The following is a 24,544-nucleotide window of genomic DNA, read 5'->3' on the forward strand; positions in this document are numbered from 1 at the left end:
TTGAAAATCAATAAAATTTGTTAAAAAAACAACAACAACTGAGCAGACACAACTGAATTTGGTTTTGGGAACTTCACGGTGTACCAAAGATCAGCGGTAAAGTTTGAAAGTTCTTTGTCAAAGTAGGCTTTCAGATCTGCTTCTTCTTCTTCACAGCTGTTTAGCTAATCTGCTCTTCTGTTTTGTGTTCAAAATAGATTAAATTTGCATTGACCATAATGAAACCATGATTGGTTCTGATAGTATCAGTCACACAAACTCAGACGCACTTGTTGTAAGAGCAGAGTGGCGCAGCGGAAGCGTGCTGGGCCCATAACCCAGAGGTCGATGGATCGAAACCATCCTCTGCTAAGCTACGGCAGACAAACTGAAAGTCTTACTCTATTAGGTTTCAGAGAAGTATTGTAGGTGCTAATGTAGTCTTAAAAGTGGTTTAAGACTGCTCGATGCTTCTTAAAAATACTGATCAGGAAAGCAGACAAAACTGTCAAACGTGTGCTGATGTTACTTGGTACTTGATAAACCTGAATGCCATCAGTGGTCCTTGCTGATCCTTCCATGGATACTAACCAATCTTCTTTTTTGCGTTCTCCCCCCACAAATACCTCCAATTGAAGCAAGCCAGCTCTTTGCAGGAGAGGTAGTGTGGCCGAGTGGTCGAAGGCGCTGGATTTAGGCTCCAATCTCTATGGAGGCGTGGGTTCAAATCCCACCACTGCCATTCCCATGTAAGGCACTGAGAGTATCTTGTCCTTAAAACAGCAGACACAACTGAGTCTGGTTTTGGGAACTTCAGCAGTAAAGTTTGAAAGTTCTTTGTCAAAGTAGGCTTTCAGATCTGCTTCTTCTTCTTCACAGCTGTTTAGCTAATCTGCTCTTCTGTTTTGTGTTCAAAATAGTTTGCATTTGCATTGACCATAATGAAACCATGATTGGTTTTGATAGTATCAGTCACACAAACTCAGATGTACTTGTTGTAAGAGCAGAGTGGCGCAGCGGAAGCGTGCTGGGCCCATAACCCAGAGGTCGATGGATCAAAACCATCCTCTGCTAAGCTACGGCAGACAAAACTGAAGGCCTTACTCTATTAGGTTTCAGAGAAGTATTGTAGGTGCTAAAGTAGTCTCAAAGGTGGCTTAAGACTGCTCAGTGCTTCTTAAAAATACTGATCAGGAAAGCAGACAAAACTGTCAAACATGTGCTGATGTTCCTTGGTACTTGATAAACCTGAATGCCATCAGTGGTCCTTGCTGACCCTTCCATGGATACTAACCAATCTTCTTTTTTGCGTTCTCCCCCCACAGGTACCTCCAATTGAAGCAAGCCAGCTCTTTGCAGGAGAGGTAGTGTGGCCGAGTGGTCGAAGGCGCTGGATTTAGGCTCCAGTCTCTATGGAGGTGTGGGTTCGAATCCCACCACTGCCATTTCCATATAAGGCACTGAGAGTATCTCATCCTTAAACATTTCACAAGCTAGTTGTACAATTGTAATGCCCTCTTTGTGTCACAAGGTCTCGTTTAGAGCCATACCTGTAGATATCATGACATGTTGACACCCATTTACAATGTATACATGTAATTATAACATACACATACAAATTACATGTGCTAACTTGAATTCAGGGAGCACTGTAGTAGTTCATGGTTGATTAATTTAAAAATACAACAATAATGTTGAATTTTACAGTATCAGTGCAGTGGGATTAAACATGTTAAATTTAATTGTGCAATGTCATGTTACAAGCAAAAGAACCTCTACCTAAGTTATAACTTAGGTATACCTAAGTTATACCATTACACTTTTTGAAGGTAGTCACCTTTAACAACTAACATTTCAAAAAGAACAAAACATACACAATACTACCATTGGAATGACTACTAATACTTATATCCCAATTTAAAGTACTGAAAAGCAAAAAACGATTTTGACATTACCCATGCCATTTTGAGTAAGAATATCTCAGTAACTACAAATATAACCCTGCTGCTTTTTTGTACAGTGATAGAAGACAGATGGAACTGTCTTGTAGAAAATTTGGGGTCTCTGGTACCTGTCCCACACTGAGATTTTTGCCACCAAAAATAGCCAATTTAAAATCTCGTCCAACTTTGGGAGCTCATATTTTCCAAACTGAGGTACCTAGAAAGCTCCAGTTTGCTAAGTTATCACACAAGTTTGTGTAGAACGGAACCCAGGGGTGTTAGAACACTTCTGTGCAGTATTTCTAGCTTTTAAGGTCCCAAACCCCACTCGTGAGTAGGTATCTCTTAATTTTTAGCATTTTTAGCAAGCCCCCATGGCCTGCAGAGTGTAGGGAAACACCTGGGGATGTTTGTGGGGCACTAGCTACATGCAGAGGCCTTGTTTACCAACTCACAGCTCTCTGGTATGTCTACAGGCTGAGAAATAACCACTTAAAGATGAAAAAAACCATGGCGAGGCATTTTATAGCCCAAATTCTGAAAAATTCAGACCCCCACAACTCAGAAACTATTTGAGCTACAGGCCTACAATTTTGCATAGAAAGTACTTTTGTGACTGTCTAATGGCATACAAATTTAGGACTAATTTGAAAATGGTGCAGCAACACCCCCAAGGAATATCTGGTCATTTCACCTGGAATGACCCTATATTGTTGCACCTGCTCTCCTTCTCTTCCGTCTTCACTGGGTTGTTCTCCTTTCTGGATCTTGTGTGAGCCTTCACAAAGGTCCAGTCAGGGTATCCACAAGTTTTCAGTGCCCCTTTCAGGTGTTTGTGTTATTTCTCCTGGCCTTGGGTACTTGTGGGTAACTTGTCAGATCTGTGTTGCAGGGTCCTGATGACTCCTAGCTTTTGCTAACTAACTAACTAATTTATTGAATTATTAACTTCTTAAAATACACATACAAATAACACAAACAAGGAACAGCAGGAAAATAAATCTTATAAACGCTGTCCCCTGTGTTTCATAAAAAAAATAAAATAAAATAACAACAACAAACAATAATAATAATAATAATAATAATAATAATAACAATAATAACAATAAGCAACTTTTCGAACCCCACTCCTCACCAGGTCAACACAAGTTAGGCAAACATAATCACAAACCAAATAAATATATTTATGTGTCTTACTTATTGGGAGTTTCACATTCTAAAATTATCATTTTCTTTATGTTCCGACATTATTTTATCTTTAAACATTTTTTTGAATTTGTAGACACTTGAACAGCTTTTAAGTTCATTTCTCAAAGAGTTCCAAACTCCAACTCCATAAATGGACACACACATTCTTTTCTGTACTGTCCTCCAAGACGCAGTCCGAAAATTGTATTTTCTTCTGTGATATCCATCCTGAGAAACAAAATTAAATAAATTTTGGATGGAAGCAGGCAACATTTTTTGTTTTGCTTTCCACATCACAAGTAAAATTTTTAGGTCAACTAAATCTTTAAATTTAAGTTGTCTCGAGGCAATAAACAAATTGTTAGTGTGCTCTCTGTAGCTCTTTTTATTGATTATCCGAATTGCTCTTTTTTGCCGACGAACCAAGGGCTCAATAGTGACATTGCATGTATTTCCAAAAACCTCAGCACAATAACTGAAGTATGGAAGAATCATTGAGCAGTACAGCATTTGCAGAGAGTTACAATCCAAAATGTCTTTGACTTTGTTTAAAATACCGATACTCTGGCTAATTTTCTTTTTTATGTCGTCTACGTGAGCTTTCCAATTGAGTTTTTCATCTAAAATAACACCTAAAAATTTTGTTTCATTAACTCTTTTTACAGCAGCATCATCAATAATTTTCCAGAGTCATCTTTACATAAATTTCCAAAAATCATATAATTTGTTTTGTCCCAGTTTAACGCTAGCTTATTTTCATAAAGCCATTTGCTTACTGTTGACATTTCTTTTCTATTCTTCCTATTAACTTCTGCAAATCATTTCCTGTGCAAAACAAACTAGTATCATCTGCAAATAACAGAAAATTTAACATTTTGGAGGTCTCACAAATATCATTGATATACAAAATAAAAAGCAAAGGCCCAAGAACCGACCCTTGTGGAACTCCATATAATACCTTCCTATGAACTGAATTTTCTCCTTTAAAATGTACATACTGTTGACGATTTGTGATGTAACTCTCAAGCCAATGATATGCAATGCCTCTAATGCCATAGTTGAATAGTTTGGTTAAAAGTAATTTATGATTTATTGCATCAAATGCTTTGCCTAAGTCTATAAACACTCCTATTGTATACTCAGGGCCGGCCCTAGGTTCACAGGCACCCTAGGCAAAATAGTAATACGGCGCCCCCCCCCCCCCCCTTCGAATCCAATACACTTTCCCATAAATCTCTGCGCAGAGATTCAGCAGAGGTGTCTACACTAAAGACCTGCTTTAATTTGTTAACATAATCATAACAATAGGAGCTATATCATGCAAAATCCACTTTTTGTAGGTTTTAACCATGTCATACTGTTATTTCCTCTTCAAAAACACCCCCAAAGTGTTTTTTTTTTGTCCCCGTTTGTTTGTGCTTTTCCTGTTTCTGCTGCTCAACTAGCAGCCCCTCCCAGACCTGAGAAAAACGAGCTGTCTGTTGCTTCTACGTCACAAACAGCAGAGCCTCTTCTCCCTGTTCACTGTTCTCCTAAAAGATTGCCTTCCTCCGTGTTTTTTTTTCTCTTAATTGCCGCAGCAGCTTATGCCTCGTTACTGGGTGAAAGGTCGCCTGTTTGTTTGTGAGCTTATCTCTGGAAATTGCCTGTCCTTGGCTGCCATCGTGTGGCGACAGAGGGTAAGTACAGTTACCAATCTTTTAAACCAAGGAGGTTTTAGGAAGTTACGAAAAAGCCTCATATTTCCGACAAAATGAGTCTTCAAGGAATCAAAATCGAGGTAGGGGTAAAAACAATATACTTACTGTTGAGTTTTAAATGTTTAAAAAAAAAAACATGATACTTCTTCACAATCTGTAGGCTGGCGGATTGTATTGAGACTGCTGGTGCTGGGTCCTTCTGTAAGAGATTAAAATACACAAGATGTCAATGACAGGACAAATAAATTTTATTTATTTATTTTTTTACTGTGATTCAAATATTTCTATAAAATGCAGAAAATATATTTGTTTTTCAAAGTATGATAAGTATGCATAATTTGCATTCTGGCATTAAATAAAGATAATGCACACAGTGAGCAACAAACTAAAACACTAAATTGTACCATATTTTTGAAGAACACCAAGATTTTTTTTTTTACTCTTTCTTTTATTTGCCAACAAATGACCATAACATGATGTATTGATTGTTTAAGTAATTGTGTATGCTTTTCTCACGAGTTTATATATATATATATATATATATATATATATATATATAAAATAGAATGAATGTATATTCCTATATATAATACAAAATGTATAATACTCACCTGGTTCAACCGTTTGAGGTGGTGTCTGAAGAATTACAGTGCTGCTGCTTGGTGCTTCACTGACTGCTCCTGTACAAAGCAAAAACATATAGATCTTTAAGAATTACTTTTTTTCCTCAATTGTTTTTGTGAAAATTATATAATACAAAACATAAAGTGGATGGATTTGATTCAAATCTTATATAAGACGTATAATTACATTGCTACTACTTTGCTATTGTAATGCTCACCAGCATCAACATTTTGAAGTTGTGTCTCAATCACTGCTGTGCTTCTGCTTAATGCTTGAGATGCTGTGTAAAACACCAAATAATAGATTATTGACTTTTTGGTGAGCCAACATAATAACATATATAAGTCATAGACAGTGGAGTATCTCATACCACTCCAACAAAACTATTACATAAACATTAGTAATCCTTTCAACTTACAATGTTCACTGTCACTGTCACTAACAGCCACAGGAGAAGGTAACTGTGAGACCGAGCTTGCTGCCTCTTCTGCAGCAGCTTCTACAGTTGGCCCCTGTCGTGGCTGTAGATATTTTCTCAGAGCATCTGATCAAAAGAAACATGCTTGCACATTACATGAATTTGTGGATTATGCACAAAAGTGACTAAACCAACGAGGTAAAACGTCTGCTCTATTAAATAAACTGGCACAGGCAAGAATGTATGATGTTTCAACAAATAGAGGTAGGTTATAGCACATAATAAGTAGCATTTGACTTAGCTAGCGTTAGCACAATCGTAAATTGACATCCAGATGAAAGGTCGAATTATGTCATTATCCAAAGAATATATACCTCGACTTTGAGCCCGTTTCTCCTCCTCTTCTCTTCTTCGCTTTCTGAAAGCAGCACCCGAAGGCTTGGACAGCCTTTTCATGATAAAAGTTTTATGTTTACAAAAATGACAGCGCTACGACGACGACCATCTCATCAATAAACTGATGGGATGCGCTGCCCATCCCCCACTCACTCACCTTGTAAACTCAACAGCATGCTGTAGTAGCGCGGGGCGCCGCCCCGGCGGCGGCGCCGCAGATCAGATGGAAAAGGATGCATGCGTGACTCACAACTCGCGAGAGTTGTGAGTCATGATTAGTGAAAACGAGTTTTATTTTAAGTTTCACAAAATTTGTAGTTATTTATAGGTTGAGAGACTGAGAGTAAACATAATGGTGCATTAAGAAAGTGAATAAAAAAAAATTTAAAAAAAAAGGAAAGAAAGACTGAGAGGGAGACTGCCATTTGGCGCCCCCTCACCAGATGGCGCCCTAGGCAACGGTCTAGGCCGCCTATGCCGTGGGCCGGCTCTGTGTATACTCATATCTGTCAGTTGCAGCCGTAATATTTTCAATTAGTTCAATGAGAGCTAAACTTGTGGATCTTTGTGCTCTAAAGCCATATTGATTTTCACTAATTAGTTTATGTTTCTCTAAAAATAATGTTAGTTTTTGAGTGAACCATTTCTCAAGGATTTTTGAAAACTGAGAAAGCAGTGACACTGGTCTGTAATTGTTTAATTTATGTTTATCCCCACTTTTAAAAATGGGAAAATGTGCTCCAGTGGATGGTGAGAGTCAAAAAGCAGGTACTGCTCTGTGTGTGTTGGTTTCCTGGAGCAACCCCAACACTCAGACTTCTGTCCTCTTCTATGCGGACCTCACAATTCAAAAAGGGCAAAATGTTGTCCTGTACATCCTCTCTGGTGAACTTGATGTTGCTGTCCACAGAGTTGATGTGTTCAGTGAAAGTTTGCACCTCATGAATTCTGATCTTGACCCATGTGTCGGCCACGTATCGGAACCAGTGGCTCGGTGTTTCTCCGTTGAACGAGGTCAGGGCCCTGTGTTCCACTTCTTCCATGTATAGATTGGCCACAATAGGAGACACTGGCGAGCCCGTGGCACATCCATGTTTCTGCCTATACATAGAAACTCCCTCTGTACTGGAAATAGGTGGTGTTCAGGCAGAGGTCCAAAAGTTGGCAAATCTGGTCTGGGTTGAGGATTGTTCTGTCGCTGAGGGTGTTGTCTTGTAGAAGCTGTTGCCTCACTGTTTCCACCACCTCCATTGTGGCAACACATGTGAATAGGGAGGTGACATCGTAGGATACCATGGTCTCATCTGTATCCAGTCTCAGTCCTCTCACCTTTTTCACAAAGTCCATGGAGTTTTGTACATGGTGAGGATTCTTCCCTACCAGCGGGGCCAAGATGGTGTCTACATGTTTGGTGACGTTATAGGTGACAGAGTTAATGCTGCTGACAATAGGTCTGAGGGGGGCTCATTCTTTATGAATTTTGGGGAGGCCATATATGCATGGAATGGCATCCCCAGGGTACAGGCGATGGTATTGCAAGCGGTTTATTGTTTCCTCCTTCTGTAGCTTCTGTAGGCAATCCACAACCTTCTTTTTGTAGCTGCTGGTTGGGTCGTGCTTCAGGGTCTCGTAATCCGTTTTACCAACATCTTTATTGAAATCAGGGTTTTTCTGCAGCTGTAGTTGTTTGAGGTTATGGTTACAGTTCAGGGTTTGCTGCCTTTTCTTTATTTTCTGTGGGACTAACCTGAATATCTTTGGGTATTGTCCTGAAATACAGCAGTTAGTTTTTGCTCTGGGAATTTGTGATGGATATTTTTACAGTTTGTTGATTATTTGTTTGCCAGGAAATGCATTTTTGTAATGAAGAAAAGGTGTGAAGGTGGCTGCTCAAAAGCAATTTGGAACTGACATTTAAAATGCTGAATTCTTAACAGCTCCACTTGATCGTACAGATTAGTTGGTAGAAGTCGGTTATTTCTGAAGCTGGACTGTGTGGTTTATAAATGCTTTTTCCTGTATGGTGAATTAGAAGAGATTCCATTCTCCGGCAATTCACATTTTCACCCAGTTTAGTTGACTGAGCTTTCATTTACTCAAATGTAGGACGTTTCTGCTTATTTAATGGGCAGAAATAACAGGAAAATGCAGATTTTCTTACTTATGTACAATTCTGTGCAATATCAATACTTCTCTCAGGACTTCTGTTCGTGAAAGAATCTGTGCAGTACCACTGATATGTTATTTCTAGAACTACTATCGATGTACTGATTATTTTGGTTAATTTGTTTTATCTTTGTACTAAATTCCTTAAATGTTTGTAGGGTTAGGGCTGCAAATTTCCCCAATGTGGAATTCATAAAGACTTATTTTATTGTATGTCAAACAAGATAAAACCATACTGTACATGCACTCCTATAAACTCCTATGGAAAGGTAGCCTAGCCGCGCTAGACCCATGTTCTGAATTCTGAAGGCACAAGGGTCTAGGGTCGCTTGACAGGGAGGGAGGCGGGCTAAAAGGTTGTCTTTCAAATCACTCTGCAGCAATTGGGTAGGTATACAACCAATCAGCGCAACGAATAGGCTGACGGAGTTCCTAGAGCGCCGGCGGATTGTGGCTAAGTCCCATTAGCTTCCCAACCAGCGGAGCCAACTGGTATATTAAGGATTTGCCATATCCCGTCGGCATAAGTCCAAATACGTCTTTCTTCTCAATGAAACACTTCAGTGCCGTCCTGTGTTTATCTTTCAAGTTGAATTTTAGCTTCAAATCTTTAAGGGCTGTGGCCAAAGCCGAGTCGAAAAATAACTGTTTATTGTGCGCCGGTTGTTTCTGTCAGAATCGTCGCGCCTCTGTCGTCACTGAGTTATGCCCGCCTTCTGACTCTACACTTCATGGTGATTGGTCCGGCCAGTTTTAGGAGAATCCAGCCTCGAGCCTTATGGAGGGTAACTCGACCCACCCTGGCAGAGAATTAAATTCATTGCCGTGGGTTGTCTAGCGCGGCTAGGCTACTGGAAAGGTTCATTCAGACAGAAAAACCTCAGGGTAATAGGGGAAACATCATAAGCTAAGGACAGCAGATTATGGAATGATGCCACATGGACGTTGAACTACCAGTGAACATAAACAGTGAATTACAGAGTAGATGCCTCTGATACTAACATTATTAAACCTGCTCTGAAAACTCCTGACTGCAGCTCGAACAACAGACCAAAGCTTTTTGCTTTATTTATTAGAGTATTTATCACCAGAGGTATGGTCGCTTTGATAAATGTTTGTCTAAACAGTCATTTACAGTGAAGTTTGATACCTTTTTTATGGGAAACAACTCACAACTGACTTGACTGTAACTAACAGAACAAACTTTTCTGTGACATGAAACTGAAGATCCAGCTTCATTTCAAGGACTTGAGCCGAATCCTGAAAGCACAGATTTTTTCCAAATGAACGTTCAGACTGTTCCTGACTTCAACCAGGCTGAAAAACATCTTCTTTTCCTATGTTTTGAAGAGGTTTTGGAGGAATACTGACAATTTTGCTTTGTTTTGTCTGCAAAATCTGACAAAAGTTTATGGCTGAAACTGGACTCTATGAGCATAATTACTGTAAGACTACAGGACAGCGACTACATGTTTGTTTCCTAACCTGCTCTTGTTGTGGCTTACAGTAGAAATCTTCAGTATAAATCTTCCTTCAACAGTGTAAAAAGGAGGATTAGAACTGAAGACAACCTGGAACTGTTTGTATTAATTGTAAGTAACACAAAGTTTTTACAGCCAAGGAAGGAAATTAACCACAACCTACAGAAAAATGAATTATGAATCGATAATCTGAGATTTTTCCTTTTTCAGTTGAGCAGAAAGTCAGTGGTCTTAATGCAAACACATCAGAGCATCGTAGACCTCATGAAGCTCGAAGTTCTGCTCATCTGTTAATGCTGTTCTTTTTTTAAATCACACACAATGGTTTGCCTTAAGAGCTGTTTTTTTTTTCTTAAGAGCTGTTTTAGTTGATGTTTTTATGATGGAATCGACCTCCATATTACTGCCGACATAACTAGACAAACTGTTTAATGGTGTAAATCTGTCATTTGCAGGCCTGTGACCTTTGTATGATGTTTTGTTTCAGGCTGATGGAAAACTACAGTTACAACAGCTTCATGTTGCAGCTGGAAGGACTAAACGTCCCTGAGGATTCCACCTACCCCGTCTTCTTCCTCTTCTTCTTCTCCTACCTGTTCATCATGGTCGTCAACGTCGGCATCGTGGTTCTGGTCTTCCTGGAGAAAAACCTCCACCAGCCGATGTACCTGCTGTTCTGCAACCTGACTCTCAGCGACATCCTCGGTAACTCCATCATGGTTCCTTGGCTGATGGTTGACATCCTGCTGCCTCCGTCCAAACGCCTCATCAGCTACTATGAGTGTGTGTTCCAGGCGTTCACCACCCACATGTTCGGCACCACCTCCCACACCGTGCTCATGATCATGGCGTTCGACAGGTACGTGGCCATCTGCAACCCGCTGCGCTACGCCGCCGTCGTGACCAACAGGATGGTGCTGAAGCTGACGGCGTCGGCCTGGGGGGTTGCGTTTGTACTGGTAGGGGTTCTGCTCGGTCTGACCGTCCAGCTGAACCGCTGCTGGTCTCTGATCACCAACCCGTACTGCGACAACGCCTCGCTGTTCAAACTGTCCTGTGAGAGTGTGTTCATCAACAACGTGTACGGGCTGACGTTCACCAGGGTTCTGTTCAGCGCCTCCATCGGCACCATGGTTCTGACCTACACCAGGATCACCGTGGTCTGTCTGACCAGCAGGAACAAGTCTTTGAACAGCAAAGCCCTGAAGACCTGCAGCACTCACCTGGTGGTGTATCTGATCATGGTGTTCAATGGGATGTCCATCATCACCCTGCACCGCTTCCTTCAGTACTCAGATCACAGGAAACTCTGCACCGTTCTGTTCCACATCCTTCCTGGCAGCCTGAACCCCATCATCTACGGCATGCAGTCTGCAGAAATCAAAAAGTTCTTTTCAAAGCTCTTTGAGTCCAAAAAGGTGTTACCATCATCATCCAGTTAGCTGCCAAAGGTCATTTGTAAATGTATAAATACAAATAAAATATGTGTCCCAAGAGTTACCCGTTCTTTAATGTTCTTTAATGTTAAGTACGAGACACATATTAAGGGCATTATTATTAGAGGAAAAATTTCCCTGAAGATAATACCGATTTTCCAGTTTTTATCAGATACACCAAATACAAACTGAGAGCTCCAAGGAGTTACTTACTTAGTAAATTGTTCAGTGTTTTCTTTGTTGAGTTGTAACCATTATACTTCCAAAGAGTGGATGAACACATCCTTCCTGCAGAACATTTGGGTTATAATTACTATTTTTCATATTTTCAGGGTGACAGGGTATAGCAGAGCATTCCACACACATTTAGTAAAAATACTGGAGTCATCATTTGCCACTGCAGCAATTAGATGACTAACCTAGCTAATGCTAATGTTAGCTAACAGTTACTGGCAAATATAAACAAAATAGGACAACAACATTTTCAATTTGTAGGCATCTGCCATCAAATGTGTATATTTGGTTCCTTCATTTGGCTCATGCTCTAATAAAGCTAACAAGCCACTGAACCAAGCTACATCTCAGCTAGCTGTAAGAGTTATCATCAGAAAAGCTTGTAATAATCAAGGAAGAACTTAACCTGTACTTGTTAGTTCTGGTATTTCTTTATTTCCTAAGTGTTGAAGTCTGTCCACTCTCTTTATTTCACCCCAGTTTTAGAGTCTTCACAAGTTAAACATCAGATATTACAAAAACAAAGGTTACAGTATATATAGTATATACACCTGATCAAATTCTATATTGCTGTGTTGATGCTATATTTTTCTTTCTTTATACTTTTTATTTTATTTTTCATTAATTATCCCCCTGATGATACCATCCCACACACATGTAGTGAAAATACTGGAATCTATCAATATAATTTTCCACTGCATCAGTTAGATTGCTAACTGGACTAATGCTAATGTTAAGTTATCAGCAAATTTTTACCAAAATGGGAAAAATCATTTGTAGTTGATTTATTTAAGTATCTTGAGTTAACTGTTAACCGCCTCGCAGATATTATAAAATGTGTATATTTGGTTCCGACACTTGGCTTATAGTCTAATTTAGCTAACAAGTTAACTGAACCAGCTAGCTTTAATCTGCAGAGCCGGTAAAGCTAGCAAGAACACAAGTATCCATACCTTACCATGTAGTTGTTAGCTTCAGTATTCCTTCAGTTGAAAATTGTCAGTCACTCTTCTCTCTTTATGTCGCCCCAGTTCTTTATTCCTCACAAGTTAAATACCAGATATTACAAAAATAAATGGATACACAGTAGATACACATACTCAGTGAAAATACTAATCTGTCGTCTTAGCATGTTCTACTGCAGGAGGTAGCTAAATGTATGGTTTAATTTATCTAACATGTAATTTCACATGCTGTTTCACAGCTAGCTGTAATCATCCAGGATATTGTTGGATAAGCTAGCAAGGATATTAGCATTTAAAACGTACCATGTACTTCTGTTCTTCTTCAGTTGAAAAATGTTCAGCTCACGTAGTTGTCTTTTTTCATCTCAGTTTTTCACTCTTCACAAGTTAAATATCAGATATGACTAAAACTAAAGCCGTTTCAGTCGATATATGCACACTTGATAAGCCTCCATAGTAAAATGCCGCTACAAAGTATTTTTTAAACATTTAGCTTTATTTTTTATTTCTTATCTTTCCATGAAAAACTTTATACAGTTAGCTCAGGAGCTAATTTGCTAATGTGCTAATGCTAATGTTAGCTAACAATTAGCAAATTTTAACAAAATGGGGGAAGAAACGATTTAACAAACATATTGGTGAGGCTAGTAACAGGTTCATTAAACAAACTGTTCTTTAGCTCGCTGTAATTAGCAAAGTCAATTAAGCTAGCAGGAATATTAGCATTCAAAACTTACCGTGTTCTTGTAAACTCAGGCATTTCTTCAGTTAGTTACTGGAGATATCATTTGTCATTTCAGGAGTTTGATTGCTAAATGGGTTAATGTAAATGTTAGCTATAAAGTATGGGCAAATTTTAGCTAAATGGAGAAAAACATTTTAAATTTAAAACAAACATATTTGGTTACTTGCTCATTTATCTAACAGGTTATTTGAACAAGCTGTTTGTTAGATAGCTGGAATTATCTGAGTCATTGCCAGTTAAGCTAGCACAAATATATTAGCATCCAAAACTTACCGTGTACTAGTCAACAATACTTTATTCTTCATCACTTAAATACCACAAAATAGAAAAATTAATTCAGTTACTGTAGATATACAGTGGGTACGGAAAGTCTTCAGACCCCTTGAAATTTTTCACTCTCTGTGTCATTCCAGCCATTTGCTAAAATCAAAAAGTTCATGTTATTTCTCATTAATGTACACTCAGCACCCCATCTTGACAGAAAAAAACAGAAATGTAGAAATTTTTGCAAATGCAATAAAAAAGAAAAACTGAAATATCACATGGTCAGAAGTATTCAGACCCTTTGCAGCGACATTCATATTTAACTCACATGCTGTCCATTTCTTCTGATCCTCCTCCTGATGGTTCTGCTTCTTTATTGGGGTCCAGCTGTGTTTAATTAAACTGATTGGACTTGATTAGGAAAGGCACACACCTGTCTATATAAGACCTTACAGCTCACAGTGCATGTCAGAGCAAATGAGAATCATGAGGTGGAAGGAACTGCCCAAGGAGCTCAGAGACAGAATTGTGGCAAGGCACAGATCTGGACAAGGTTACAAAAGAATTTCTGCAGCACTCAAGGTTCCTAAGAGCACAGTGGCCTCCATAATCCTCAAATGGTAGACGTTTGGGACGACCACAACTCTTCCTAGACCTGGCCGTCCAGCCAAACTGAGCAATGGTGGGAGAAGAGCCTTGGTGAGAGAGGTAAAGAAGAACCCAAAGATCACTGTGGCTGAGCTCCAGAGATGCAGTCAGGAGATAGGAGAAAGTTCCACAAAGTTGACTATCACTGCAGCCCTCTCACTGGATCATTGGACGACCTGCTCTACCACCTGAGCCACAGCTGCCCATGTTCTCCCTGTGCATGCGTGGGTTTTCTCCGGGCACTCCGTCCGGCTTCCTCCCACAGTCCAAAAACATGCTGAGGTTAATTGGTTACTCTAAATTGCCTGTAGGTGTGAATGTGAGTGTGATTGTGTGTCTGTATATGTAGCCCTGTGACAGACTGGTGACCTGTCCAGGGTGTCCCCTGCCTTCACCCGAGTCAGCTGGGATAGACTCCAGCACCCCCCATGACCCTAGTGAGGATAAAGCGGTGGATAGAGGATGGAACTCCAGTCTTTTGTCATTTGAAAAGTGTTGAAATCACATAAATAGATTTATAGTTAAAACCTTCCAAAATTATGCAAATGTGCCAGACTAATTTAAAAGTCAATATCAATTTTAATACGCTGAAACACTACCTCATAGAATTAAAACATTAAGATCAAAGCCCTACTATGACTGTGACTAATTTAAATATTACAGTTGAGATCGTACAAAGTTATGTATTTTACATTCATGACTAATTTTTGCCCTAATTAAAACATAAATTAGAGTTTAAACCAACAAAGTTGTGCATGGAAAACACAATGAATTAAAGCACAAAGACAACCATAAGAATAATAAAAATTAAATAGACAAGAACCTGCTTACACCTAAGATATAAAATATCACTTCATGTATGTTTATCGCAGACCTTCGAAGGTTAATGTTGCTAAAATTAGCTTATTGTTGACCTCGTTGTGGCCAAAGAACTTTTAAAGATCTTCTCTGGACTTAAAGTCACCACCATTAACCTGTTTCATCATCGTTGCATCACAAATGTCAGCGTTAACCATGAAAGAGTTCCTTCAGAGCAGAGTGATCATAAAAGGAGGAAGACGTCGTCCGCGCTGGATGTTCACCACCGAGACTGAAGTCTGATGAACCACGAGACTCACAGCAGGTCGGTATCATGAAAGAATCCAAACCGTCACTTCTCATTTCTGCTGCTTTATCTCATAACTGCAAGACATTTCTATTGAATTAGTTTAGTTTGAAAGTCATTTCTGTCTGTTTTAGTGTACTGTTAATCCTGTATATGTCCTGCATATATCTCATAGGAAAAATACTGTTTAAATCATTCATACTGTTTATTTTATTCATATATTTTATTCTGTTCATACAGCTCCTATCACAGACTTAGGTTTTCTATTTTATATTGTGTCCATATATCTATATGTTCATACATTAGTGCCCTGTTTATTCAGGTTGTACCTGGGGTGTCCAACATGCGGCCCGCGGGCCTAAACTGGCCCTCACAGTGTATAAATTACAGAGAAGACATTAACTGCAGACTGTAAATTAGTAAAACTATAAATTTAAAATAATTTCCAGACCATGACATGTTGTTTGGATCATAAAGTAAAATACTAGATTGTTCTTTGTTCTTTTGTCATTTTGTGTCTCATTTTTGTAATATTTTGTCTTGTTTTTGTTGTTTTTTATCTTTTTTTGTCTGACTTTCATCGTTTGTCTCATGCTTTTGTTGTTTTGTTTCCTTTTTGTCTCGCTTGTGTTGTTTGCCTATTTTTAGTTGTTTTGTTTCTCATTTTTGTAATATCCTGACTTTTTTGTCCATTTGTGTCTTTTTTGTGTTGTTTGTAGATTTTTTTTGCCGTTTTGTAAATTTTTCGTCTAATTTTTTTTCTTTTTTGCTTCATTTCGTGTCTTATGCTGTCATTGTCTGTTTTTTGTGTTCTGTTCCTTTTTTGTCATTTTTTGTCACTTTGTGACTTTTTGTGTAGTTTTTTGTTTTGTTTAGTGTCGTGTGTCTCATTTTTGTAATATTTTGTCTTTGTCTTTTTTTGTCTGACTTTTGTCGTTTTGATCATAAAAGTAAATCCTCCATGGTTCAGGTCCAGGTGACTAAATGTTGTGTTCCTTTGTAGACACTCTGTGATCTGGAAGTTGTAATGTGGAAATGATAAACTGAGGATGAATGTTGTTCAATTTGCATTCATTTTTCTTCAGAAATTTCAGGTTATTCATGATGTTTAGTAAAAAGATAATTCCTTAAATGTGAACATTTTCAGGAACCATTAGGAGTTGTGCTTACTTATAAGTTATCATGCTGTGGTTTTACTGGTCACTTCAGATCAGATTGGGCTGAATGTGGAACCTGAACTGAGTTTGACTCCCCTGGTTCATTCTGTAATTAATGCACTTTACTGCTTACTTCTGGTTGGATGCCGAACTACATTAGTTGTGTTGTACTAGCAGTATGGTTCATCCAGTAGAAGAGTTTACAGATGTAACTGAAACAGCTTTAATCTTCTGTCTACACTGCTTACGTGATCACATAACCATAGTTATTACATCCTACTTAGTTTAAAGCAGTGATAGTTTTGAGGAGATCTGGAGGATATCTATCAACCCCAGTTCACAAAAGTATGCACTAATGAGCACCTGCTAGTCCTCAACCTCCCTTCCTTCTTTACAGGTTCTGTGGACTGTCTTATTTTTGTCACTTGCCTTATGCAGACTTTGAAGCTCTGTTCAACTGTTTGACCTTTCTTGCAAAAAAACCATTAACAAACAAACTCTGCTGTTGAAGACCATCTTCATTAGCGCTCCACTGGTCCAAGGCATTTTAACTTTCCAACACTTTCTCACGGTGTGACATGAAATTGGTTCATGGACACAAAACAACATTAAGGTTGACATGTTATTTGATTTTAGGTCAAGTCGAGGTCACTCTCTGTATATCAGTACAGAGTTCATGAAGACACTGACTTAGTATTTCTGGAATCAAATTTTCCATTTTAGGGGCCGCAAAAGGCCGATGGGCTCTTTTCACACGGCAAGATTTAGGAAAACTCTTCTGAAAAGACTTAAAAGATCCCAAATGTACGCCGTTGCCTGAGTGCTTAAAGCTTGAAAAAAAAGCAACTAAGTCTCTGTCATAGTGTCCGTTGTTCGCTAAACCCGTTGCATTGACAATGAATCTCATTTTTCATCATTGTTATTGCAGGTTGATGGAAAACTTCACCTACAACAGCTTCACGCTGCAGGTGGAAGGGTTGGACATACCTAAAGTCTACGTGTATCCGACCTTCTTCTTCTTCTTCTTCTCCTACCTGTTCATCATGGTCGTCAACGTTGGCATCGTGGTTCTGGTCTTCCTGGACAAGAACCTCCACCAGCCGATGTACCTGCTGTTCTGCAACCTGCCCTTCAACGACGTCCTCGGTCACTCCATCATGGTTCCTCGGCTGATGGTTGACATCCTGCTGCCTCCGTCCAAACGCCTAATCAGCTACTATGAGTGTGTGGTCCAGGCGTTCACCACCCACATGTTCGGCACCACCTCCCACACCGTGCTCATGATCATGGCGTTCGACAGGTACGTGGCCATCTGCAACCCGCTGCGCTACGCCGCCGTCATGACCAACAGGATGGTGCTGAAGCTGACGGCGTCGGCCTGGGGGGTCGCCTTCGTCCTGGTCGGGGTTCTGCTCGGTCTGACCGTCCGGCTGAACCGCTGCCGGTCTCTGATCACCAACCCGTACTGCGACAACGCCTCGCTGTTCAAACTGTCCTGTGAGAGTGTGTTCATCAACAACGTGTACGGGCTGACGTTCACCGTGGTTCTGTTCAGCGCCTCCATCGGCACCATGGTTCTGACCTACACCAGGATCACCGTGGTCTGTCTGACCAGCAGGAACAAGTCTCTGAACAGCAAAGCCCTGAAGACCTGCAGCACTCACCTGGTGCTGTACCTGATTCTGATCATCAGCGGCTTTATTGTCATTATTCTGCACCGGTTCCCTCAGTACTCGGACTACAGGAAGCTTTCTGCCATTCTGTTCCACATCGTCCCCTGCAGCCTGAACCCCATCATCTACGGAGTTCAGTCTGCAGAAATATGCAAGTCTTTGTCAAAATTATTAAGATCTAAACAAGTTTTGGCTTCATTCTGACCTGTACACTGTGATGTTCATTCATAAAACTAGAATGTTGAGACCTGCTTCAGCTTCAGTCCTGGAAAACACTGAAAAGCCTCATTTTGATGTCCGATTTCTGCACAAGTTGTATTTAAATTGAGTGTGAAGTCCTGAAACACTGAAGATGGAACAATGTTTGTTAAAGCCTCAGTGCTGCATTTTATCACCCAGACAAACCAGATCTAAATCCAAAACCTGGTCACAAAAACAACAAAAAATCAGAAACAGTGTTTTTAACAGACTTTAAACTCTCCTGCTTCATGTTGACAAGTCTGGGTTTGGTGGTTTCTGATGGTCTGATGAGATCTGGATGGAAAAAGCAGCAAAGTCTGTAAATTAAACAGTCGATCTGTTTTTAAAGAATAGGTTTGATCAGTTTAAATGTGTATTTTAATGATTTGCTTGAGTCTGTTTGTTGTTTGTTGGTTTTGATCACCTTCATCTGATTTACCAGCCTCATGTGGAGCCATTTTAAACTCACTGTTTTTACATTCTGAGGTTTATGAACAAGACAGTACTTATATTTATAACACAGGCTGCAAGTTACAATATACTAATATGTAAAATTAGGTGCTTGTAAAAGCTGTGTGGTTTTGTAACTAATAAATATGTCTTAAAACAATAAAGATGTTTTTCTTACCCGACTGCATCATGTTGCGTTAAAGGCTGTTTAAATCTAGTTTTAAGGAAATGTTAACCTTTATTTAATGTACTATGTTGTTTAATGTGACATCTTACAAGACTTTTTGGACATTTTCATGGTTGTGGCTTCACTGATGGCATTTGTGTGGACTTTTCCAGCTCATATGATGTGATAGAAATTTACTAAAGATTCTGGAGCTTGTTTACAGACTACAAACTTAATGTGTGTTCTTTCTCCACCAAAATAAAATGCTTACCACAGTGACAAGAAGAACAGTTTTCATCCAGAATACCTTAAAAAAAGTCTATAAAATATTCAAGAACAATTCAATTAAATTACCAAAAACATCAGGCTAATAAATGTAGTGCCTTTTTCACTTTAAGAATTTTAGTTTTTTTTCTGAAACACACCTGAGCAATTAAAGTCTTTACAAATTAAGATTATTCAGTTGCTAAAGTGAGAAGTTGCCGAATGCGTATTTAAGGAGATCATAAATAACGGTGCAAAGCGATCGATATTTAGATTCTTATCCACGATACAGTAACAATAGGGGCTTCTGATTAGTAACACATTCACTTTGCTGCAGGGATCTAGTTTGAATTAATGACTCCAGCCACTAATTGCTGCAGTTGAAGCCACTTATCAGGCAATGAGAAAGTTAATCTAAAGACTAGAAGTTACCGATACCTCAGATCATTTTCTTTAGTCGTGTGAAAATAAAATGTTGGAAATAGTTGAGATTTGACGCATCGGTTCAGGCCCAGACAAACAGCAGAGTAAACCCCAGACCAAGAGGCTGGCTCTGCAAAAATGGACATGAAACCACACAAGTAGTGGTTGCCTTTGAGAAAACACAGGAAACCGCTGCAAAGAGGCAGAAGTAACCATAAAAACAATGGATGGACCCAGCAAGAATACACAAGAAACCCAAAAAACAACTGGTTGCCTCAGAAACAGTGCATGGCTAACTGTAAAAACAACTGCTTTTGTCAGCAGTAAAACACAGTGTACTTTATTGTTCCACTCAGGGAGATTTGTGTTGGACTCAGCAACTGTTCCGTAAATGCCTCGACAGTCACAATGACAACAAACATTTCCATCTCAACAACAGTTACATAACAGTTTTGCACATATCCCATGACATTACACATAACACAAACAAACACTGATGAAAAGAAAAAATCACCACAGTAAAAGCACTATAAAAATTACTGCAGTCTTTGGCTTCAAGCAGCAGTGTTCAGGAGTTTGACGGAGGTTGGAACAAATGAATTCTTAAAATGGCTGAATTTGCATTTGGGAACTCTGCATCATCTGCCTGAGGGTAGCAGCTGGTGTTCTGAGTAAAGGATATGTGACGGATCAGTCTATCCTCTGGGCTGGCCTGAGAACAGTTCGTTCATAAATGGACTGCAGGAAATGGCCGTCACTTTTTCCCATCACTTTCACCAAACGAGCCAGTTTGGTTTTCATCTTTACAGTGAGGTTTCCATACCGGGCTGACATCCCATAACGGACCAAGCTCTCCAGTACCACCTGATAAAATAAGACCATGATGCTTTTGTCCACACCCTACGGTCTCAGACTGCACAGGAAGTACAGTCTCTGCTGTAAACGGGAACACAGGCTTTCCACATGGACGTTCCAACTAAAAGAGCTGTCTAAGTGAACTAAAAGACACTTACTGTATATGAGCTGACCTGCTCAGGGGGTAATAATGGATAGAAACTCATTCATCCATCCATTATCTTGTTGGGTCATGGAGGCAGCAGATGAAGCAGGTCGTTCCAGACGTTCCTCCTCCCAGCAACACTTTCCAGCTCTTACTCCTGAGGATCACATCACAGTGTTGTATATTACCTCAAATTAAGATGTTAGCAAACATTGCAGCATTGTGTATTAGCTAAAATCATGATGACAGTTAGCGTCACAGAGTCGTGTGTTAGCTAAAATTACAACAATAACGCTGCTAAAATGATAAAAACCCAAAGACTTTCAGGAGACAACAGCAGCTACATTCTGTCGTTCAGTATAGCCTTCTTTAACCCTTGCCTCAGGTTAAATCAGGACCAGCTCTCCGTTTAAAGGGTTAGATTCTATCTGCCTATTAGTATTCCACCTAACAGGTTTCAGCAGAATAATTAAGCTGGTGTCGAGGAATACTCGCCTAGGTCCTAACTGTCTTCTTCCAAACGTCTTACCCCTCTTACTCCAATAAATACTCTCTTACTAAGCAGCCCACCTAAGTAGTAGAATTGATTTATTGAACACGTTTGTTAACGACAGCTTTCCTCTTAAAATTGTGGCACTTGTTGATATTCCTAGGTTCGTTTTAGAGGTTTGGATAACTAACCTCAGGGGTAATGTTTAAATAACTAGTTGGATTAAAGTAACCTTTAAGAACCATTAGATTTAATGCACACAATCAACTTAACTTTTTACCACTATGCAGAATAGGTGAATCATAATCATTTCATTAGACTTCTCTTTAAATGCAATATAGCGTTTTATTAAGCAATTATTAGCAGGGGCACAGCATTAATTCATGATTAAACAATTTAATTATTTCTGATTATTTCAAACTAAACTAAACTAAGCTGAGCGTACCTGAGAATCTTCTCTAATTAGTAAATTTAGGAGAGAGAGCGGACAGCCAGGCCTTAGCTGCCACGCCCGGTCTTGACCTGCGTCTAGTTGAACTCCTCCGTGGACCAGCAGACTCGGTACGAAGTCTTCTTTGTGGGCAGAGGGTGTTCTTCCTAGGCAGGGGGAGTGGAGAGGTCCCGATAGCCAATCGTTGGTCTGGCAGTTATCTTTAGTAGCAGCTGGAACACAAGTGCGGGCGTCTCAGCTGTCTTCTCAGTCGGATGGTGGTGGTGGAAAGCCCCCGTCTCATCAGGCTGTGGTGGGTCACTGGGTCCTCCAGCCCCTGGAGTGGAGCAGCCCTCTGCTGCTGCCTCCTGTGCCTCTCTGGATGCCATGGGTGCTGTCTTCTCTTCATCTCTTTGGAAAACTGCAGACCTCTCAGGACTCTCCTTTCAGCAGAGTGTGGTCCTCGCTTGTTGAACAAAGTCAGAAAAAGACTTTGCCTCCAACGATGTTCTCAGCGAACTCTGGAGCCTAAGTCCTGCGTTGTCTTCACGTCTCTTGGGCAAAAGGGTCCGGTGTCGACTCTTCAGAACTTTGGCGATGCTCCCCGGCAGCTCCGGCGAGCAGCATCTCTCCCCTCCGGGGGAGAACTCCGAATTCAGTGTCTCTGACTCTCTCTTTTATAGTGTCATCCTCTAATACACACATCTCTGGCTAGGTACGCCCCTGACACCGTCTAACTCATGCAATCAACTTGTTATCACATACATCAGTAATACAGAAATCATGTTTTTCCAACAAGTACACAGCATCCACCTTCCGTTGTTAACACACACACACATTGCTTGAGACATGTTGCCAAGACCATATTTGGCCACAGAACTTCCTCAATGTCCTCCTTTCTGCAGTGTCATGGTGACTTCTGCTTTTTGCCCTGCACACAGCTCAGAACAGCACAGATTACTTCAAGTCAAAACTCACTTAGTTACACTGAATCACTTCTTTAAATCATTTTTCTTAGCATGATCAAATAACTTATTTTAAATCATTCTCTTCTATAGCAATCATCATTTCCAGAATATATATCAGCCTATTAAAATCATTCTTGCATCAAGCATAAGCATAATCATGTGGTTAACTTATATAGATTCTCATTTTAACTTTTCATTGGTCTGCTTAAAGCTTGTATTTAGGTGGTGGTTGCTCCTGGGATCTCAAATAACTAGGCCCCACTTGACAATTCACAGTCAAAGAAAACAACTAAATTTTATGAATTCCTTTATTAATGTAAATTTTTATTTCAAGAATACATATAAATATAAATAAATATACATGACTATTTCTAGGGAGCATTACATTGATTCTTCATTTTTAAATAAAATGTATTTTTCAAAAGTGAATCATCCATACTGTGTAATACTTGTGGCATAAATAAATGTTGTGAATTTCTTTTTTTGGAAATTAAATAAATATAACAAAAAACAAACATAAATAGCAATCCAAAGGATTTTATTATCATAATTATTGTGATATTAAGAGTCATAATTACATTTTTGCATTTCTTTTCTTGTTCGTTTCTTCTTGTTTTGCAGCCCAGACGATGTCCAGCAGATTTAACCATGATTTAGGTTCATTAAATACAGGTAATTTTTTTAGCTGAGGTTCAGGCGCGGCATCACACCTCAATCACCCCACTTCCTGTCGTACGTCTATACGTACTACTCTTCCCTTCTCACTTGTTCGTTCTTGCTTCTTGTGTCCCATCCACCCTCCTGATGCTTCTGCCTCCTTTTCCAAGGTGCTGATCTCTGACCCTCACACCACATCATCTCAGTCATCACCAACAGGATGATCCTTTTCAGCCAATAAACCGTCAGGCCTCAGATCTGTGGTGTGGTCCTTCTTGGTGAAAGGGTCGTTTCATCTGTAAAACTGTCATTACTTCCTGTTGAATATGATCAGAATTTTTTCCCTGACTGCTTTGATCTGCAGTCCGTAGATCACGCCGTTCAAAGCAGGAGGCACCACGTGGAACAAGATGGACGCCAGCTTTCTTTCTTCTGACAGCTGTGGGAAACGATGGAGGATGATGATGATGAAGCCCGACAGCAGCAGGATGACGTAGACGGCCAGGTGGGAGGCGCAGGTCTGCAGCGCCCGGCGGTTCAACACCTGGTTCTTCCTGCTCAGACAGACCACAGCGATCCTCAGGTAGTTAAGCACCACGACGCACAGCGACAACGCCATCATCCCCATGGCGGTAATGAGTCCGTAGACGTGGTTGATGAAGATGTTCTCACAGGACAGTTTGAAGAGCGAAGGGTTGTCGCAGAACGGGTGGTTGACGACGCGTCTGCAGCGTGACAGCCGGATGCTGAGGCTCACCATGACCAAAATCATCACGAAGGAGACCATCCACGCCAGCGTCGACAGCAGCACCACCGTCCTCCTGGTCATGATGGCGGCGTACCGCAGCGGCCTGCAGATGGCGTTGTAGCGGTCGAAGGCCATGATCATGAGCACTGTGTGCGACGTTGCTCCGTGGAAGTGGGTGCAGAAGGCCTGGACGGCACAGTTGGTGTAACGGATGTAGCGCTGAGAGCTGGGAAGGAAAACATCGGCCAGCAGGCGGGGGATGACAACTGACGAACCGAACACGTCGTTGACGCTCATGTTGCAGAAGAGCAGGTACATGGGCTCATGGAGGCTCCTCTCCATGGAGATCAGAACCACCAGGCCCACGTTGGACACCATGATGAAGACGTAGATGAGGAGGAGGAGGACAAAGGCAATGATGGAGGACTCGGGGCGGACCTTTAACCCCTCCAGCAGCAGAAGATCAAGATCCACGGTTTTGTTCTTCATAATCTGGCGGATGATCACAGAAACAGTCTGAAAACTGCAGAAAGAAATAGACTGAATGGAATATTTACATCAAACAGAGTATCATGACTAAATCTGA

The 24,544-nt window shown here is 40.2% G+C and overlaps 2 protein-coding genes and 3 non-coding genes across 5 annotated transcripts; all 5 read left to right on the plus strand.

Moving 5' to 3' along the window:
• Nucleotides 1-279: 279 nt before the first annotated feature.
• On the plus strand, nucleotides 280-351 carry trnam-cau (transfer RNA methionine (anticodon CAU)). Its single transcript has one exon. It is a non-coding gene; the product is annotated as a tRNA-Met (tRNA).
• A 288-nt stretch (nucleotides 352-639) lies between these two features.
• Nucleotides 640-721, plus strand: trnal-uag (transfer RNA leucine (anticodon UAG)). Its single transcript has one exon. It is a non-coding gene; the product is annotated as a tRNA-Leu (tRNA).
• A 621-nt stretch (nucleotides 722-1,342) lies between these two features.
• Nucleotides 1,343-1,424, plus strand: trnal-uag (transfer RNA leucine (anticodon UAG)). The gene has a single exon. It is a non-coding gene; the product is annotated as a tRNA-Leu (tRNA).
• An 8,941-nt stretch (nucleotides 1,425-10,365) lies between these two features.
• LOC110971606 (olfactory receptor 146-like) lies at nucleotides 10,366-11,395 on the plus strand. Its single transcript, XM_022221980.2, has one exon. The coding sequence runs from the start codon at nucleotides 10,366-10,368 to the stop codon at nucleotides 11,335-11,337; it is 972 nt and encodes a 323-aa protein (XP_022077672.2). The 3' UTR covers nucleotides 11,338-11,395.
• A 5,986-nt stretch (nucleotides 11,396-17,381) lies between these two features.
• On the plus strand, nucleotides 17,382-24,154 carry LOC127530667 (olfactory receptor 146-like). The gene is made up of 2 exons (XM_051938023.1): nucleotides 17,382-18,277; nucleotides 23,950-24,154. The coding sequence occupies exons 1-2, from the start codon at nucleotides 17,382-17,384 to the stop codon at nucleotides 24,077-24,079; spliced, it is 1,026 nt and encodes a 341-aa protein (XP_051793983.1). The 3' UTR covers nucleotides 24,080-24,154.
• Nucleotides 24,155-24,544: the final 390 nt, after the last annotated feature.

This window comes from Acanthochromis polyacanthus, chromosome 17 (assembly GCF_021347895.1).
Source record: "Acanthochromis polyacanthus isolate Apoly-LR-REF ecotype Palm Island chromosome 17, KAUST_Apoly_ChrSc, whole genome shotgun sequence".
Classification (NCBI taxonomy): domain Eukaryota; kingdom Metazoa; phylum Chordata; class Actinopteri; family Pomacentridae; genus Acanthochromis; species Acanthochromis polyacanthus.